The sequence below is a fragment of the Haliotis rufescens genome, unplaced genomic scaffold (genome assembly GCF_023055435.1).
Source record: "Haliotis rufescens isolate VD_foot unplaced genomic scaffold, xgHalRufe1.0.p SCAF_7, whole genome shotgun sequence".
In the NCBI taxonomy this organism is placed as follows: Eukaryota; Metazoa; Mollusca; class Gastropoda; order Lepetellida; family Haliotidae; genus Haliotis; species Haliotis rufescens.
In genome coordinates, this window is record NW_025964361.1 from 33,609,670 (window position 1) to 33,630,008 (window position 20,339).

At 40.0% G+C, this 20,339-nt stretch overlaps 1 protein-coding gene across 1 annotated transcript; it reads right to left on the reverse strand.

Moving 5' to 3' along the window:
* Positions 1-4,076: 4,076 nt before the first annotated feature.
* On the reverse strand, positions 4,077-14,995 carry LOC124145996 (OCIA domain-containing protein 1-like). The gene is made up of 8 exons (XM_046516005.2): positions 14,842-14,995; positions 13,533-13,602; positions 12,601-12,654; positions 9,658-9,705; positions 8,487-8,619; positions 7,240-7,394; positions 6,406-6,603; positions 4,077-4,606 (listed from the first exon to the last, which is right to left on the reverse strand). The coding sequence occupies exons 1-8, from the start codon at positions 14,902-14,904 to the stop codon at positions 4,566-4,568; spliced, it is 762 nt and encodes a 253-aa protein (XP_046371961.1). The 5' UTR covers positions 14,905-14,995; the 3' UTR covers positions 4,077-4,565.
* Positions 14,996-20,339: the final 5,344 nt, after the last annotated feature.

Consider the following 20,339-nt stretch of genomic DNA (forward strand, 5'->3'; position numbering starts at 1 on the left):
TATCTCATATGTTGTATTATAAATGCATAAACCGTTTTGGGATGTTGAATGTTATGTATTGACTGTAAGTGATGAGGAATATAGAAGGAAATTGTGCCTACTGAGATTGCATGAGCTGCCTGTACGCTGTAATGTACGGTGGCCCATAAGGGACATAGAGTCTGTTTTTCAATATTTTGATGTTTCACTTACTTTTATGGTAATTTACCTTTTGCAAATTAACACAATTTGTCATACAAATATGTGATAAATCATGTATAAAAACAACCGAAATCATGGAAAATGTACTTTCAAGTAGCTATTGAGTCGCTGAAATGTGAACCGAAAAATGTCAAAAACTAAAATGGAAATGTCAAAAACCAAAACGAAAAGGTCAAAAACTAAAATGAAAATGTCAAAAACCAAAACGAAAATGTCAAAAACTAAAAACGAAAAACCACAGAAAACTATTTCCACCGCGGTGATAATATTCCCACCGCGGTGTAAATATTATCACCGCGGTGGAAATAGTTTTCTGTATTTTCATTTCACTTTTCAGCGATTCAATATCTTCTTTACACATGATTTATCACATATTTGTAAGACAAATCGTGTTAATTTGCAAAAGGTTACGATAAAAGTAAGTGAAATATCAAATTATATATACAGAGATAGATATCAAAATATGATGGTTTATCTGCAATAACGAAAGTTGTGTGTTCGATCCTTAGAAATATGAAGAAAACATTTGTCTTTTGGTTTTACATTTAAAATTTCTAGCGAGAAACATTCATATGTTACAATTTGCACGTAAGTTGTATTAATAAAATCCCTGGAAAATTGTAACATCCCTGTTTATGAGATTTAACACGACTGGAGAACATTAGGATGACGTCACTGGAGATTGATAAGTATATTTATATATTCATACTTATATGTACACTAATCATGTTTCATTATTGCCCAAGGAATGTAAAATGTATATATATATAAGATAGCTACGTGATAAATCGCCAAGAGCAATGAATAGCGAAGAGTGGTTTCTTTCACGATAAAACATTGTTCTATCATGACGTCATTTCTGGAGATTCGAAGATGAGCTCGCTACTTGATGAGTCGTAAATTGGACGACGTTATCTTTGAGAGGGAAGTGTCTGGGCAGAATTCCCCCATAGATGTAACTGGGCAACGTAGATAATCGCAATGGTCGAACGATTTCACCCAAAGTGGAAGAGATATGACAATCGGTATTGGGAGGAAGGGTACAGATAATCAACGTGAAAATCGTGAGAATATGCAGGAAAGACCAAATCTAATCCCCCTGTTCCTAAAATAGACTTGTCCAACATTGCCGAAGTCGGATTCTATTCATGGAGTCACCATTATTTAAATAGGGTAAATAATCTTAAAGCTTGTACATTTTATGAACGCCCTTACAGAAGCTTTACATAATATTGATATCTCATATAAGAAATAAACCCCGAGTGGGAGATGTTTATCGTACAATAAAACACTGCAGGGAAATTTAACCATGAGGGTAGAGAAAGACATTGGTTAAACCAATCATTTTGATCCATAATGTTTGCTTGTTGTTTTACGCCGCACTCAGCAATATTCCAGCTATATGACGATTGTCTGTAAATAATCGTGCCTGGACCAGACAATCCAGTGATTGACATGAGCATCGATACACATAATTTGGACACAATGACATGCATCAACCAAGTCAGGGAGCCTGACCACACGACCCCATTAATCGCCTCTTACGACAAGCATAGTCGCCTTTTATGGCAAGCATGTGTTGCTGAAGACCTATTCTAACCATGGTTTTTTTTTTCAAAAACTCAAAAATGCTTTTCCCAATAGATAAGGGGGCAGGGTAGGCCCAGTCCTCTAAGGTGAGGCAATTCACTGTGCAGAGTTTAGGCCTGCCAGAAACCTATGATTGTGTGTTTGAATCCCAATTTACTCTGATTTGTTCTTGGTTCGTCAGCACCATTCTTGTGCTCCCAACCCCGGGGTAGTCCATGGAGAGTATATAGGTCCCCAGGACCCTAAGCATGTTGTAATGGGTGACTGAATGGATCAAATGGTCAGACTCGGTGACTTGGCTGATGGCATGTCATTGTATCCCAATTGTGTGGATCGTTGCTCTTATTGTTAATCACAGGATTATTTACAGACTGCTGTGATATAACTGGGATATTGCTGAGTGCAGCGATAAACATAAATACATTTATTTTGAAAAAAATAATCTGTATTATATATAATTTTACCAAAAAAAATTAATAACTCGATCACTCTGGATGTATTTGTTGTGGGTAAGAAACAATTGTTTGTTCCCTCATTTCAGAGAAATGATTGTATTTCTTTAAGCGCAAAGTGGAAAAATATTATGTCTCATTCAAACATCCCAGGCCACCACTCTTAGAATTATGCATGGTTTGCCCCAAGAAGCCCCTGTTACAGAGGGATGCTGAATAACACTTCCTCCCATGATCCATGAACCATGCCATCTCACTATGGTCAGTTAAACAGCAGAGAGCTGTCTACCACGAAGCATGACATCTCACTATGGTCAGTTAAACAGCAGAGAGCTGTCTACCATGAAGCATGCCATCTCACTATGGTCAGTTAAACAGCAGAGAGCTGTCTACCATGAAGCATGCCATCTCACTATGGTCAGTTAAACAGCACAGAGAGCTGTCTACCATGAAGCATGCCATCTCACTATGGTCAGTTAAACAGCACAGAGAGCTGTCTACCATGAAGCATGCCATCTCACTATGGTCAGTTAAACAGCACAGAGCTGTCTACCACGAAGCATGCCATCTCACTATGGTCAGTTAAACAGCAGAGAGCTGTCTACCATGAACCATGCCATCTCACTATGGTCAGTTAAACAGCAGAGAGCTGTCTACCATGAAGCATGCCATCTCACTATGGTCAGTTAAACAGCACAGAGAGCTGTCTACCATGAACCATGCCATCTCACTATGGTCAGTTAAACAGCAGAGAGCTGTCTACCATGAAGCATGCCATCTCACTATGGTCAGTTAAACAGCAGAGAGCTGTCTACCATGAAGCATGCCATCTCACTATGGTCAGTTAAACAGCAGAGAGCTGTCTACCATGAAGCATGTCATCTCACTATGGTCAGTTAAACAGCAGAGAGCTGTCTACCATGAAGCATGCCATCTCACTATGGTCAGTTAAACAGCAGAGAGCTGTCTACCATGAAGCATGCCATCTCACTATGGTCAGTTAAACAGCAGAGAGCTGTCTACCATGAAGCATGCCATCTCACTATGGTCAGTTAAACAGCAGAGAGCTGTCTACCATGAAGCATGCCATCTCACTATGGTCAGTTAAACAGCAGAGAGCTGTCTACCATGAAGCATGCCATCTCACTATGGTCAGTTAAACAGCAGAGAGCTGTCTACCATGAAGCATGCCATCTCACTATGGTCAGTTAAACAGCAGAGAGCTGTCTACCATGAAGCATGCCATCTCACTATGGTCAGTTAAACAGCAGAGAGCTGTCTACCATGAAGCATGCCATCTCACTATGGTCAGTTAAACAGCAGAGAGCTGTCTACCATGAAGCATGACATCTCACTATGGTCAGTTAAACAGCACAGAGAGCTGTCTACCATGAACCATGCCATCTCACTATGGTCAGTTAAACAGCACAGAGAGCTGTCTACCACGAAGCATGCCATCTCACTATGGTCAGTTAAACAGCACAGAGCTGTCTACCACGAAGCATGACATCTCACTATGGTCAGTTAAACAGCAGAGAGCTGTCTACCATGAAGCATGCCATCTCACTATGGTCAGTTAAACAGCAGAGAGCTGTCTACCATGAAGCATGCCATCTCACTATGGTCAGTTAAACAGCAGAGAGCTGTCTACCATGAAGCATGCCATCTCACTATGGTCAGTTAAACAGCAGAGAGCTGTCTACCACGAAGCATGCCATCTCACTATGGTCAGTTAAACAGCAGAGAGCTGTCTACCATGAAGCATGACATCTCACTATGGTCAGTTAAACAGCAGAGAGCTGTCTACCATGAAGCATGGAATTATAACACCACTTTAGAAAAAACACTGTATTTCCCTTTTCATACACACAGTTTATATACACAAGTCAATCAACTACGTTTTCCATTCCCACAAGCAAAATATTCCCACAAGCAAAATAGTGTTCTTAATCCATTGTCACAATCCTGGATAATCTACAAGAGAAATTTAGGACACTGCACAGTCCTATAACCATACATATATACACCTAACAGGATTATATCTGTCTTATTGCCAAACAAAGTGCAAGGACAAATCTTCAATAACAACCACGCTTTAACTTAACCTATTGGTAATTCATTTCCTAAGCTCGATGTATGTTACTTTGATTTGATAACATATTTGTTATTGATAATGATTGAGTTTATTTAGATTTTTTACTTTAATCTTTAGCAATGTTTAGGACTGAGAAATATTATATGTTGTACAAACATGAGAAGAACGGTCGAGTTAATGGTGGTGTCACTTCACATGCTCCATTGCCAAAGGGAGGTAACTAGCATCTATTCTTCCCACTCATCTCCATATTTGTTCTTGGGTTTGCCTGGAACAGAGAGATTAAAGTTTTATAAGCATCATGAGGTGCATCTTCCCGAGGCAAGGGAGATAACTGACCATAAAAGTCCAGTTTCAAGGCTGGAATTATGGAGTTATAGTTTGGCTGGACTTAGAGTCTATACATAGTCCAATCAAAATCACGAAACAAAATCGCCTTCCTGTTCATAAACTGCTGTGCACATTTCAGTTGATTGCAGGGTTTGCAAAGCATTTATATCAACAAATATTTTAATGTTATAATCAAAGTGCTGACGCAATTTGATGCCCTTCGTGAGGTAAGACCCATTTTATTATGATATAGATCTTGATTATCGGTCTGATTGTCTTGACCTTGGCGTTACCATTTTGCTTGAAGCAAATGCACGTGATATCAGAGGTGGAATCTGCTTGCTCAGTAGGAGGGACATAGAAGGGACATAGAAGGGACATAACTCATAATAGCCACTGGGGGCGTTACGATCGAGCCCAGAAATTCCAACCTAGTTTGGCAAGGGTGGAAACTGGAGTATATAGTCAGTTAACTCTCTTGCCTCAGGAAGATGCATGAGGTGAAATACAGACTGCTGGTTTAAATTTCCTGTATACTACTCAACATTTGACAGGGACACACTGAATGTCCAGGTGGGGGATTTATCAACAGCAGACAACAATGTACATAAATGTTTACGTTGGTTTATTATGAAATGAAGCATAACATGCATCAGTTCCATGCCCAAATCACATCCCTTTTGAACGCAAATAACTCCCAACAGCCAGTCAGATTTATCCCCTATCTGGCCACTCTATCTGGAATATCCTTATCAAATGTTGAGTAGTATAGAATTGTATATCAGGGTCCAGGGGACACAACATGCTAAAATAGATATGGAGATCCACAACAGAAATGTGTGAGTGAGTGAGTGAGTGAGTATGGCTTTAAGTCGCTTTTAGCAATACTCAGCAATATCACAACAGGGGACACCAGAAATGGGCAATATACCCATATAGGGAATGGAACCCAGGTCTTCAGCGTGATGAGCAAACACTATAACCACTAGGCTACACCACCGCCCCCTAACAGAAATGTAGTGCTAGAGTGAGTGAGTGAGTGAGTTGGGTTTAACGCCGCTTTTAACAGTATTCCAGTTATATCACGGCGTGTCAGCTTAATGTGGGAGGAAAGCCCGAAGTGATGCAGGTCTCAGACGTTTACCACTTCGGTGAAACCCACGAGCATGGGTATGGTGCTGACAAACCAAGAAACATAATCGGGGCGAACCGGGATTCGAACCCACTATCGTAGGTTTCTGGCGTGCCCAAGGGACGCAACTCTGCACAGCGATGTAGTGCTAGAAGATTGTGAAGCATTCTAATGTGCTTGGTATTTTTGAATATCAATTTTTAGTGGTACCAAATTACAAAATAGCATCATTCCTTCTAAACATTCATACAAATCTTTTGCCCTTTGTATTTTAGCATATACTGTAAACAACATTAAGGCTGTTCCACTATATATGTATACATGAAAATAACAAGCAGACATATTAATTTCAAACACTGCTATGTTGTACCCAGGGTTCAAAGCTCTACAAGAACATGCTGTCACATGACCTTGTTCTTTAACGGGATTGGCCTAAATAACAAAAATACATTTCCAATAATTATTCTTGCAGTGATATACTCTGTTGTGTTACCCAGTGCCACAGGAAAATTTGAGTGTGTTGAGTGTGATTTCTATTCTAAAAAGGCACACTTGATATCAAGAATGTCCTGTGCGAGGTATGATTTCACTGCCAGGAAACCTACTTGTTTCTTGTCGTGGGGTAGGCCTTGTGAATGGTCTCCCTTGAGAAGATGGTGGTGCTGGTGCTGGCCATGGAGGCTGGTTCAAGGGGCTGTCACTGGACGCCATCTTCCGCTCGAAGTCCATGCGGTTTTGGTTCCTGAGGTCGTCATATGACTTGAAGCTGGGTGCAGCCTTGTCCTGAGCTAGTAATGGAAAACCTGGAACACAGGGAGTAAGTGAGTGAGTGAGTGAGTGAGTGAGTGAGTGAGTGAGTGAGTGAGGGGAATGCGTGAGGTGAATGAGTGAGTGAGGTCAATGTTTGAGGTGAATGCGTGAGGTGAATGAATGAGTGAGTGAGTGAGGTGAATGTTTGAGGTGAATGCATGAGGTGAATGAATGAGTGAGTGAGTGAATGTGAGTAGGTGAGGTGAGGTGAGGTGAGGTGAGGTGAGGTGAGGTGAGGTGAGGTGAGGTGAGGTTAACATGGCAATGTCAGCTGAATGTGGGAGGAAACTCAAGTGATGTGGGTGATAAGTTTTTGCCCACAGGGATAAAACCCACAAGCATGGGCATGGTTCTGGCAAACCTTGAAACACAACCTGGGCGAATGTGGTAACAGAATCTATGATCCCAGGTTTCAGACACACCTGTCGGTGTACTGCTGTAGCTTCCTGAGGTCGTAAACTTCATGTCTAACCATGGCACGACTTGAGAATCAATTATAAACTGAATAGGAGATAGTCTTATATGTGATAGCGAGTGTCTAATACACATATCTTATCAAAAGAGTTTCCTCAAAAGCAATTTCCAGTATTTTCTTTGCAACAATAGCCTCCCAACCATCCCAGACGTACCTTCCTGATCTAAGCTGGGTCTATCATTGATGTCTAGCCCCTTAGGTGTCTGCGCTGGTGTCTTATCGGTGTCAAAATCTGTGCTGCGCATCTCATCCTTTGGTAGATCAGAGAGTTGTCCCCCTTCCACAGGTGATGCTGCCTGATAAAGATTCCTGAAGTGGAGTAAGAGTCAGTTTGAGGTAGAACCCTTTAACAGGTAAACAGCAGTTAATATCAGCAGAGCATTCTCAACATGAAGCTGGTTGTTGACATTTGCCACTTTGTGGAAACCAATGATCAGATTATTATAAGAGCATCGTTCATTTCAGGATTTTAGTTTGAGACATTTTATTTTTTCAGTACGCGCTGCAAGAAATGCAACATTTTTCCTGTAAAGCACCAAACAAGTCTGGGGGAACTCTTATTTTTTTTCAGGACATCCATTATAAAAAATTTACATTGTTCAGTAAAACCATCTTCCTGGGGCAAGGGAGATAACTGACAATAAAAGTCCAGTTTCCACCCTTTCCGAACTAGGCTGGAATTCTGGAGTTACAGTTTGGCTGGACTAACAAGTCTATAGTAAGACCCGTCTTATTACAATATAGATCTTGATTATCGATCAGATCATCCTGACTGAGCGCTGCCATTTTGTTTGAAGCAAATGCAAGTGATACGAGAAGTGGAATCCGATTGGTCAGTAGGAGGGTCAGGGAAGGGACATAATTCATAATAGCCACTAGTGGTGTCACTATGATCAAGCCTGGAAATTCCAGCCTAGTTTGGCAAGGGTGAAAACTGGACTTATATAGTCAGTTAAAGCCCTTGCCTTGGGAAGATGGGTAAAACTAGAGGGCAAATAGTTTTTCCAGCATTTTCGTGTACATTTCGTTTTTCTTCAAATAATCTCAGCCCCACCATCAAAATATAAAAGGCTCCCTCTCTTACTTCGAATCCTAATTCTGTCACCCAAGTACAAAATCCAAGTATGACTATGCTTGTCGTAAGAGGCTATCAACGGGATCAGGTGGTCACTGACTTGGTTGATGCATGTCCTCGTATCCCAATTGCGTGGATCGATGCTCATGATATCAATCACTGGATTGTCTGGTCCAGATTCGATTATTTACAGACTGCCATCATATAGTTGCCGAGTGTGGTGTTAAACAACAAACAAACATCAAAGTGCAAGATCCGATTTGAGTAAGGAAGTAGTGAGGGATACGGTTGTCCCATCACTGATACATGATTCTTCTTGTACTCACATTTCATCTTCAGGTTTTAGTAGTCCTCTTGCAGCCAAGCCCATGTGACTGTTAGGAATCTTAGCAATTATTTTCTTCTTACATGTCTCAAAGTAAGACATCTTGCCCACAATGAAGCCCAAGATACAGGCACCTTCATCAACAGAAACACAGATCATCAACATTACAATGTGCAGAGTTGGATCCCTTAGGCGAGCAAGGATCCTATTTCTGTGAGTGTGAATCCTGTTATTTGTTTTCACAAGACAGCCCCCTACGTCAACATAACACAGTTCGACATTACACTTCTGTTTGTTTCTTCATTTCCTCGGAACACATTGTGCAGTTATGTCCCTTAAGTGTGCAAGGATTCTATAATCATGCATTTGATTCCTAGATTATTTCTAATAATGATCCTTGGTTTGTCACCACTATACCAGTGCTCGTGGGTTTCTAGTGAAATAGAAAACGTCTGAATCACTTTGGGCTTTCCTCCCACACGAAGCTGACACGCTCTAATATGACTGAAACACTGTTCATAGCACTTCACTTGGCAGTCTGAATGTCAGCAACTAGCCCAAAGTCCAAGTTTAGTAAACCATAAATGTAGCTGATAGACAGTGTACAGAATTCCCAAACATTCCAGTCAGACAACCGGACTGGCAAAGTTACCAGACCAGATAAAATTCTAGACTAACGAAAAACGGTGGCAAAAAGGTAAAGACAAGAATAGTTCTCACAAAATAAAGTGCTGGATTGTTATCTTAGTAACTGTAACTCGACCATCGGGGGTGCAACTTTTAAAACATCCATCAGCAATACAGGCTGTCTTGGACTATCGGGCAGGAAAATACATATATAAACACAAAAGTATACTTCTGGCTTCTGTCAGTCTGTTCACGCTCACTCTTCATTCAGCAGTCTGTGATGTAAACTATTTGTCTGCAATTCGGGCCAAGTAAAATTTCTTTCAGTCAAGTAAGCATAGCCAAATCTGTACATTAAAAACTGTAAATGGCAACAAGTAACGATTTGGGGCAGGTAAAACCAAACATTTTAGCACCAACTGTGTTGGTTCACAACTTTTAGAAATTATTGTCTTCACCAATGATATCTTGAACATACATGCTGATGCTATTATCACAAAGTACATAAATTACGAGCATGTAGTATTCGGTTGTTTTCTACTCACCAATATGTTTGGGATAAACTCCATATGATGGAGAACGTCCTAAAACACCTGAAACAAAGGACAAGAACAGTGAGTGAGTGAGTATGTTTTTACGATGCTATCAGCAATTTTCGAGCAATATCACGGCAGTCGGACACCAGAAAAGATGCTTCACACATTTAACCCATGTGGGGAATCGAACCCGGGTCTCCGGCGTGACGAGCCAACACTTTAACCACAAGGCTACCCCACCGCCCCTGGACGAGAAGAAGAATATATGGTGTTAATACACACACAACAAATGTGACACAACCCTAACTTTCCCACAACAGAAGATGTCCTATATACCACTACATGATGTGACAATTCAGGGCACTTGCCTCCATGCTGCAACAGGTGTAGATCTTACTGACCCAATACAGGAAGGTGTAAACTCAAATGTTTCTTTCAACACTTGCCATTTCAAAATATAAAAATCAGTTCAATAATTTGATTAACTACTTTGCTTGATGTCAACATGATATCAAATATTGACAGAGAGAGGCATCAAGTCAGAGTGCAAGATCTTAAAGGATATGGTAGAAAGTGTACAGACATTTGCTTGAAAAAAACCCACAATGTCCATGCCCTCATTCACCCTGATCGATCTTCTTTTGTTCATAAACTCAAAATAATAACAAGATGATGCTAGAATACCCATGAGTTATTCACGACCTCATTTCATTTGCTTCCTTAAACCAGACATGTGTGACTACTACAAAGCATTGCGGTCGATTTACAGTGATGAAGGTTGGTTGGTTGGTTTGTTGTTTAACCTTTAGCCTGCTGAATTATTTTCACACTTCTTACCCCTGCCTGCTGGATTAATTTTAGCATAAGGCGCTCTAAAGAGGGTGGGTGATTTCAAACAGTCAGTGCCTCATTAAACAAGGGCCAATTGAAGAAATATTTTGCACATTTATTCCTGATAGAAAACTACACAGTACTATATTTGTTGTTTAATGCCGCACTCAGCAATATTCCAGCTATATGATGGCAGTCTGTAAGTTATCGAATCAGGACCAGACAATCCAGTGATTGATATCATGAGCATCGATCCACGCAAATTGGGACCGATGACATGCATCAAATAAGTCAGAGAGCCTGACCACACGATCCCGTTAGTCGCCTTTTACGACAAGCATAGTCGCCTTTTACGGCAAGCATGGGTTGTTGAAGACCTATTCTACCCCGGAATCTTCATGGGTCCAGTGATGGAGGAACACAGTGTATACAAACGTGTGAAGTGATGAAATTGGGTTTAATGCAGTGTTCAGTTTCATTCGACTTCCATAGCGATGTGCATGCACATGTGTCTGTGGCTGCTTGTACTAGTCCAGACTAATGCTGGTTTAATAGTGCTAGCCCACTGAGATACCATGCCACAGTTTAACACGGATACCCCACTCAGAATCTGAGCTGACCAGTCCTTGTTTTATAAGTACCATCTTTTTAATGTCTTTTGGTATGATGCAGCCTGGAATCTAACGACAGACCTTCCTCTCTCTGGGCAGAAGCTAAATCTATTAGACCATGGAGGCATCCATCTATGAAGCTTGCACAAGTATTGTGTTCATACATTTAGCATCTTGCCACCAAAGGGAGATAATCCATATTTATTTCTGATTGAAATTCTTGACTGTCTATATCATGTTGAAGTATTGTGGTTGGTCGGTTGGTTTGTTGTTTAACGCCACACTCAGCAATATTTCAATAATACTTATTCAAATCTGGACCAGACAATCCAGTGATTGAGTGAGTTTGGTTTAACGCCGCTTTTAACAGTATTTCAGTTATATCGCAGCGTGTCAGCTTAATGTGGGAGGAAAGCCCGAAGTGATGCAGGTCTCAGACGTTTACCACTTCGGTGAAACCCACGAGCACAAGCGTGGTGCTGACAAACATAGAAACATAATCGGGGCGAACTGGAATTTGAACCCCACAATCATAGGTTACTGGCGTGCCCAAGGGACGCCGAATCACGGCGATTTAGACGACTGGGCCCCCAATCCAGTGATTGATATCATGAGTATTGATCCATGCAATTGGGATTGATGACATGCTTCAACCAAGTCAGCGAGCCTTGACCACCCGATCCCGACCCGTTTTATGTACTGTGCATTAGGTGATGAAAACAGAACAAAAAAGCATGTAATCATAACATATAATACACAAAGGTAGAAGAGCGCCGGAGCGCCAATGAACAACATCGATCTCTCAAAACCAAACGGGTCATTCAGCAAACCATGGTCAGAAGAAAGTACAAAAAGACAGAATGGTGAAACATAACATTCCCCGACTAAAACAGAAATGAACACCGATTATGTGTGATGGCGGAGTGTATAATTTCATGATTACACTCTTTTGAGGTCTTTCTTTGACATAAATATTTCAATGCTAACAAGGAGTTACAACGAAAACACAACCAACTCTACATGTGATGAAATGAAACAGGTGGTTCGAAATGTTATGGGTACAAAACTTGAGGCAAAAGGTGAACAGATCACTCGAGGTGCACGATGACAATGGAATAGTTCATATTGATAGGTGGTTTCAGCTATACGACTGCAGTAAAACATGGTTAGATGAATAGTGAGTGAGTGAGTGAGTGAGTGAGTTTGGTTTAACGCCGCTTTGTGTCAGCTTAATGTGGGAGGAAAGCCCGAAGTGATGCAGGTCTCAAACATTTACCACTTCAGTGAAACCCACGAGCACGGGTATGGTGCTGAAAAACCTAGAAACATAATCGGGGCGAACCAGGATTCGAACCCACAATCATAGGTTTCTGGCGTGCCCAAGGGACGCAACTCTGCACAGCGAATCGCGGCACCTTAGACGACTGGGCCACCTGTGCCCCCGTTAGATGAATAGAGTGACCTCACAACAAGTATTTATTGTGAGAGTCGGACTAACATACATACATACCCCTGTTAACAAGAAGCTGAACGCCGGCCATCAGACTCAGGCTGAGAGGCAGGCCTTGTGGGATACAGAAAGGAAAACATGTCATTATTTCAATTAACAGTAATATTGCAAATAGTTAGGAGGAAAAAAAGTTAACATCCATATCAAATTTATTTAATTAGAATTACTGACATGTACATTGGGAAAAGCACATTAATTGAAACATGGGCAAATATTCCATACAAGTTTATTTCTTTAATGACAGTGATGCAAATGTGGCAAATATCTTACGAAGTTTATTGTTAGTGATGGAAGATCCTGACTGTAATTACTGGATTGAGGCTTCAAAGTTTCAAAGCATTCTTGTGTCTTCCACACAGGGTAAAGTGGCAATGGAGGAAGTTGTAAGAGTAAGAAGCCACATGTTTTATTTACCCTTAAAAAAATATAAAAGAATTGGTTCTCAGGCAATGGCTTTTGAAAATATAGTGCAGGTTGGCGGTGTCTTTTTGTTGTTGTTCAAACTTGTATGTAACCAAATAAACAGTTGTGTACACTCAACCTGTGAAGGGCCTACATAAAAGTATTCTTTGATGAGTTAAATACTGGAATACAGTTTTTGACTACCCTTGGACTCGGAATGATTAATTATATTTTTTTTTAAATGGAAATAAAAATGAATTTGATGACTGAGAACCAAGACTCTTATTTTTTTAGCCTTAGATTACACTGATTAACAAGATTAAACAGGAGTTCAAGGGTGGGAAAAAGAAGACACCTGTAAATGCATTCAACAAACCATTTTTGACATCAACTTGATCAGATGTAATTCTTTTGAAGGTACAGTCATTCATATCTTTTGCTAGATGTTTATAATTACTATCACATCAAGAAATATATTTTCATTATTGTATTTTGTTGTCAAGAAGCTCTCTTTAATGGTGAATACTTACATCGATAATAGAAACTTTCTTTGTTGCATTCATTGATCACCTCTTGTTCTTCCTTTGTTAAGGTATGGCGCTGTAATACAAGAGGTCAATCTGGTTATATTTTACTTTCTATTTTATCTCCTTCGTCGGGCAGTTAATTGAAGACCTCAGGCTTCTGCAAATGATAATGCCCTGACAATAGCTTTACCCTTACAATGTATGCCGACAGTCAGTCTAGGTATCATAAAAGACTCAGACTTGTGTTTAGTGTAATGTAACATGTTAGCAATGGACACAGATTCAGAGTCTATGACATGTCGCTTCATCTTTGTAGTGCTATTTCAATACTTCATCGTAATAAAGGGTTTTGGGAGAAAATACACTGAACAAACGAACCAATCTGTGTTTTGCAATCACTTGTAATCCATGCGTCCAAGAAGGGGATCATCCTAATTATATTCTTCACTACCATTGTACGTGTTCGAAATCACCAATTCATCTCTTGGGAAACATTAACATTAGGGCTGGGACAGGTAACTCGGGTTGGGTGGGTACTGAGTAGGACCTGGGTACGCACAGGACTACCCCGACCCAAGGTTAGCCACGTGATAAATTGTTTAATCATAAAAATTATCTAAAACTCTGTGATTACACAAGTCACTAATGTTCACATTTATTTCTGACTATGCACACATTCCCTCTGACTTGTATATGTTTGAATAATGATAAAACTTATGTCAACTTCAGTGTATACATGACCATACTTAACATAGGCTTACAATAGTCGTAGCGCTAAGATCGCTTTGTGCAAGTGGGCCCAGATCGTTTCATACCGTGTATCTGAATACATTTTGCCAGGGCAATAGCTAGAAGTAGAATATTGCTGAGGGCGTCGTTAAACACTTAAGTGATTACATTTCATCAAAAGAGCATCGCTAGTAATGGTAGCAAATAGACATGGCAACATATACCAATACCCTGAAAAAACATGTGGGAAAACATAAAGTGACCTGTGAATACTACCATGCAATATCGTCAAAACTTTCATCACTGGAGCCTCATCACTCCTAAGTGTTTATTTCATGACAGTTCAATTCTTAAATATAAATTAATGATCGACATTGCCCTGGACAAATGGTTAATACAATTGTCCTTTAAACCAGAGGCAATGACATGAGGCAACGTACGAGAATTCATTAAATTGTCATCTGATTTGGTCTGTCGTTATTTCGGTTATGTATTGCATGACAAACAACGATTAGGACACGGTCATTTAACCCTAAATACAAAAGTAATCTTTGTGTCTTGGAATGAGGAACCAGATACGTACCATCAGAGGCCGCTGCCCCTGTTGTTGCCTCTGATGTTGTTGTGAAGCATTGGGCGCAGACATCTTGAAGGCGATGTACTTTTAGAGTTACCCGCCCTTGTCTTTGCATTAATTGAAGCGGTCGTAAAATAAGTAACTCTTGTTACAAAGCAGAAGCTGCAAACCTACTCCACCAGTTCACATAGTGATCAAGTTTTCGTTCGTGTATAATTTAACCACCATTAACGTATGGCCATCTGGGTGTGTTTTGCTGCAGGTTGGGACGTTCTGAGCATGTTTGTCTAAGAAATTCTGTGGGTGGTCGAATCACACTATGACTGAACTGTTTTATATTGTCTTGTCTTGACTGTCACAATATGAACACTTTTAGATGCGGAACCAGTTATCAATTTGTAATATGAGTGATTTATTTTTAGATCGTACTCTGAAACCATACAATCTGATTAAATTAAGATATCTTGGTTCCCAACTACATCATCTAATTTACGGATGATCTGTAGGCCACATCACCTGAAAACTGGCATTGATCCACGTTGGTGGTCAATCAATCAAGTTTGTTTCGTAGCTCGTACAATTGTTAGATGAATTATATTTTAGATCACGTGTCCAGGGTGCTACACCTTTGACGATCTCATTTTAAATAATATACATACAAATAAAGCTTTCAAGCGTAGTACATTAATATCCCAGGAGTTAAATAAATTTGCAAACGTTATATTACCTTTATAATGTTTATATAATGAGGTACAAAACTGTTTCTCAAGTGAATATATTTCCCAAACACAACAAAAGATATGGTATTAACTAAATCTACTAAATGAAATTACATATATATTCTGTATGAGGCATATTTTACGAATAATGTCTCAAACGTTAACACATTGCTCTTACTAATCGTTTATCTCTGAGAACAGTTATATAAACTTCGGTTTGCAGAAGAGCTTTTATACAAACATAACGCACCAAAAAAGCTGACGATTCCAAACTGGGGTACCCTGTTTGGAATTAGAAATCTCTTAAGCGCCTTCTTAATGCAGACAAAAAAATGTTCTTGTCACCAACATCTTAGAATAACCACACATCCGCAAGACCTCTATTAAATAACATTTGTCTCACATACGATGCCCAGCTGACTTTTCAATTCTCATATAATATTATAAATATAACATAACTTTGGAAGGCTAATGCAGCACTTATTACCCTTATTTGCGTATTTATTAACATCCAATGACGTCCAGTTTCAACCAGAATAGCTTTGCTGTAAACTTACCAACACCAAGAAAACGTTTAAAATAACATGTTTGTATCTTTGCTCTAGACCATATTAACCGTGAGAGAAACAAAATTCCAAGATATTTATAGTACGTTCAAGTTGCCGTCCTTATCTTCACATTATCAAGTGTCCATGCTTCACCCTGAGTTTTTATCCCTCCGGCAACAATTCAGTTTACCGCGCGCAGCCCGAGCTCTACCATCCGCTCAATTACCGCGCTATAGTGCCATCGCTGCCTCGCTTTTACCGTTACAGAGCCTCACGCTCCGGTCTCTCGTTTCACGATCCGACACCCGTTTTCGGTCTTTGGGAAACTTACACGTCTTAACGATCCAACACCCGTTTTCGGGCTTAGGGAAACTTACACGTCTTAACGATCCAACACCCGTTTTCGGTCTTAGGGAAACTTACACGTCTTAACGATCCAACACCCGTTTTCGGTCTTAGGGAAACTTACACGTCTTAACGATCCAACACCCGTTTTCGGTCTTAGGGAAACTTACACGTCTTAACGATCCAACACCCGTTTTCGGTCTTAGGGAAACTTTCACGTCTTAACGATCCAACACCCGTTTTCGGTCCTCAGGGTAGCTTGCTTAAGGCAAGTGTTAGCCATAAATTCTTACCTTTTCAAGCGTTAATCCGGTTAATCCGATTGGTCGGTCATGTTGGCAATTCATTGTTTACTGAAGTACGCATGTTAATGGGGTGCTAATGACCCGTTAAACGAGCACTGATTACATGTGATAGCGCTCGTGGTCAGTGATAGAGCGTCGGCTAATAAGCTAAAGCCCCCACAGCGCTAATTGGATGTGAAAAAGTGCGCCCGGTAAAGTGCACTACCCCGGTAAAGTACACTGATTGTGTACACATATTATCTCCAAATAATATGAACCTAAATCTATTTTATATTGTCTTTTTTAGAGTTTGTTTGTTTTGTTATTTAACGCCGCACTCAGCAATATTCCAGCTATATGACGGCGGTCTGTAAATAATCGAGTCTGGACCAGACAATCCAGTGATTGACATCATGAACACCGATCCACGCAAATTGGGACCGATGACATGCATCAAACAAGTCAGAGAGCCTGACCACACGATCCCGTTAGTCGCCTTTTACGACAAGCATAGTCGCCTTTTACGGCAAGCATGGGTTGCTGAAGACCTATTCTACCCCGGATCTTCACGGGTCGTCTTTTTAATGATGTTAATTCAATACCACCATGGCTAATGTGCAAGTTGCAGTTAATGTCTTACCACACACTCGTGTCAGTAGGTTTGCTTATGATGGACAAAAGTATAAATTGAGTAGGATAAAAGAAGATACTTCTTGCTGGATCATACCAAAAGACGTTAAAAGATGGTACTTGTTGTTACCCTGTCTGGCGCTCGGCATTAAGGGGCTAAAACAAGGACTGGTCGGCTCGGAGTCAGTATACTGTGTCTGTAGGTTTGCTTATGATGGACAAAAGTATAAATTGAGTAGGATAAAAGAAGATACTTCTTGCTGGATCATACCAAAAGACGTTAAAAGATGGTACTTGTTGTTACCCTGTCTGGCGCTCGGCATTAAGGGGCTAAAACAAGGACTGGTCGGCTCGGAGTCAGTATACTGTGTCTGAGTGGGGTATTCATGTTAAACTGCGGCATGGTATCTCAGTGTGCTAGCACTATAAATCGGCATCAGTCCGGACTAGTACAAGCAGCCACACACACATACACGTGCATGCACGTCGCTATATAAGTGCAATAATCTTGGACGCGACGTTAAGCCCCATTTCATCTCACCTCACCTCTTGCTGGAAATGTAGTATTCAGCAATACAATGGAACTATTCAGACCATCAGTGACCGTATTATCAAGACTGTACCGGCTCAGCATTACCACAAGGCACTGGATACTGAACATGCTACAACGATACAGAGTATCACATGTATGTATATATTTACACACTATATTTAGTGTAGTATAATTATGGCTACATATGTGAACCACTTCACTTATTTCACAGTCCGATGAACACCGTCACTTTACACCGAACAAGCTGACTGTCAATAATAAAAGATCTTCACTATTCAAATAGTTCATGTTCCCTCAGCCAGAACGATGTTTGGATGAAAAAATATAAGTGACCTCATCGTTCCTAGCCAATCAGAAGCTATTAAGAAAATCTATTGGTTAAATACATCCAAAAGGACACACGGCATTATTAGTCAGTGATTACGCGGCTTCACGTTTCGGCAAAAATCAATTCCCTCTACACAATAGTGCCATATATACTGACGGGCGAAAGAACGTTTACACTTGAAAACAAGATACAAAAAATATTGTTTGTTTTTTAACGCTGCACTCAGCAAAAGTTTTAGCTATATGACGGCAGTCTGAAAATAATCGAGTCTGGACCAGATACTCCAGTGATTGTACGCAATTGGGATATGATGAAAAATTATCAAAGGGTTACATGGCTGAGAACAGTTGCCGAAACGCTGCAAATGAAAGTTCCAAAACACAACTATGGTTCCCGTATCGAATATATCACCATCGAAAAACGATTTCTTGTTTGTATCATTTTTAGTCACCATCGAACATGGGTATATATTTTCTTTTGCCCGGCAGTTGTTTTGATGGTCACAGTGACCGCTCGTTTGTTCGGATACCCTTACTGTCATCAATTGCGTGGATCGATGCTCATGATGTCAATCACTGGATTGTCTGGTCCAGACGATTATTTACAGGCCGCCGTCACATAGCTGGAATATTGCTGAGTGTGGCGTTCAACAAAAAACAAAAAACAACGGTCAGCAAAAAGTTAACTGGGGATACACCTTGATCAACACATGTTTACCTGGGTCGTAGGGTTTTGAAATCGAACGCAAGCACTTTGTCAAAGCAGCGTGTTTACACATAGTTTTCTTGTGAGAAAAAGACTAACAATGGGAGTGAAAAAATGTGTGAATATTTTTTTTCTCATTGAGACTCAATGTCAGCTCCAGTGCAAGGAACATCATCCGTGCGTGCGTGATCGCAACCCAACACGTTGCAGACAAATATGAGCATGTGTTTTTTGATTGGTTGTAATTTAGCCAGTCTCTTTGTTACCGCCCTGATTGGCTGGCGCGCCTCTCACTCCAATGAACACCATCTCTACCTGTATTCTGCATGAGTGAATATAGAACATGTTTTCCAAGACCCACAATTAGTGAGAGAGAGAGACAGTTATTTTATTAACGTTTCACATGTTACAAAAGAGAGATATATGCATGTTCTTTGGCATATTAAAAAGTAACAACCAGCCATTAGGCTTATGAGACACAATAAAACATTATATACATTATATACTATAAAATACATTGACAATAAAATTTACATGTCTAGCTAAATGCCCAGCTAAATGATTGCTTACGTTTAAACATCTTTAAAAGTGTACTGGCTAACAAAGGCTGGATTTCTTTACATTTTAAAATATAAATGAAAGCGTCATCAACGCTAATATTTTCAAATAACGGATTTAAAACAATACATTCTCTTAGTAAAATACTTCTAAGATCACCATATAAAGGACATAACATTAAAAAGTGAAATTCATCTTCGACAAAGTTTTGATGAACAAATTTAAAACAGTGCGGGCAGATTCTATTTTCTAAAAGGGTTGGTGGAGTTTTAAAACGTCCTGTTTCGATAGCCATGGGTAAAGATCGAGATCTAAAACTAGCTAAAATGCGACGGTGGTCCCTGTATTTAATACTTAAAACATATGGAGCAACAACGTTACGATCATGAATTGCCTGTAAGTTCTCAGTTTATTACCATTAACATTATGTTTATCGTTCCAAAGCTCTGTTCTCCATCTCCAAAAGTTAATCTTTTTGTATGAGAACGTTTTTAATATGGGCAATTTTCTTCTGTCGGGACATTGGAGCAGTTAGAACATCATAGATATTAAGATTACAGGCGATTTTAACAACTTTAGTGTTCCATGAACTTTTATAAGACTTAGACATAGTAAACATTTTCTTAATCAAATCGTTACAAGTACTGTTGTTAATCTTGATGTACAGTCTGATAACATTAACATGTAATTTAACAAACGGGGAGGAGAGACCCATGTCTCCATTAGTGGTTATATTGGAGGTACGTTTACTAACACCAAGAAAGAATTTACCCGCTCTATTTTGGATTAGATTAACTTCTCTATAAACGTTCAATCCCCATATGCTAGAGCCAT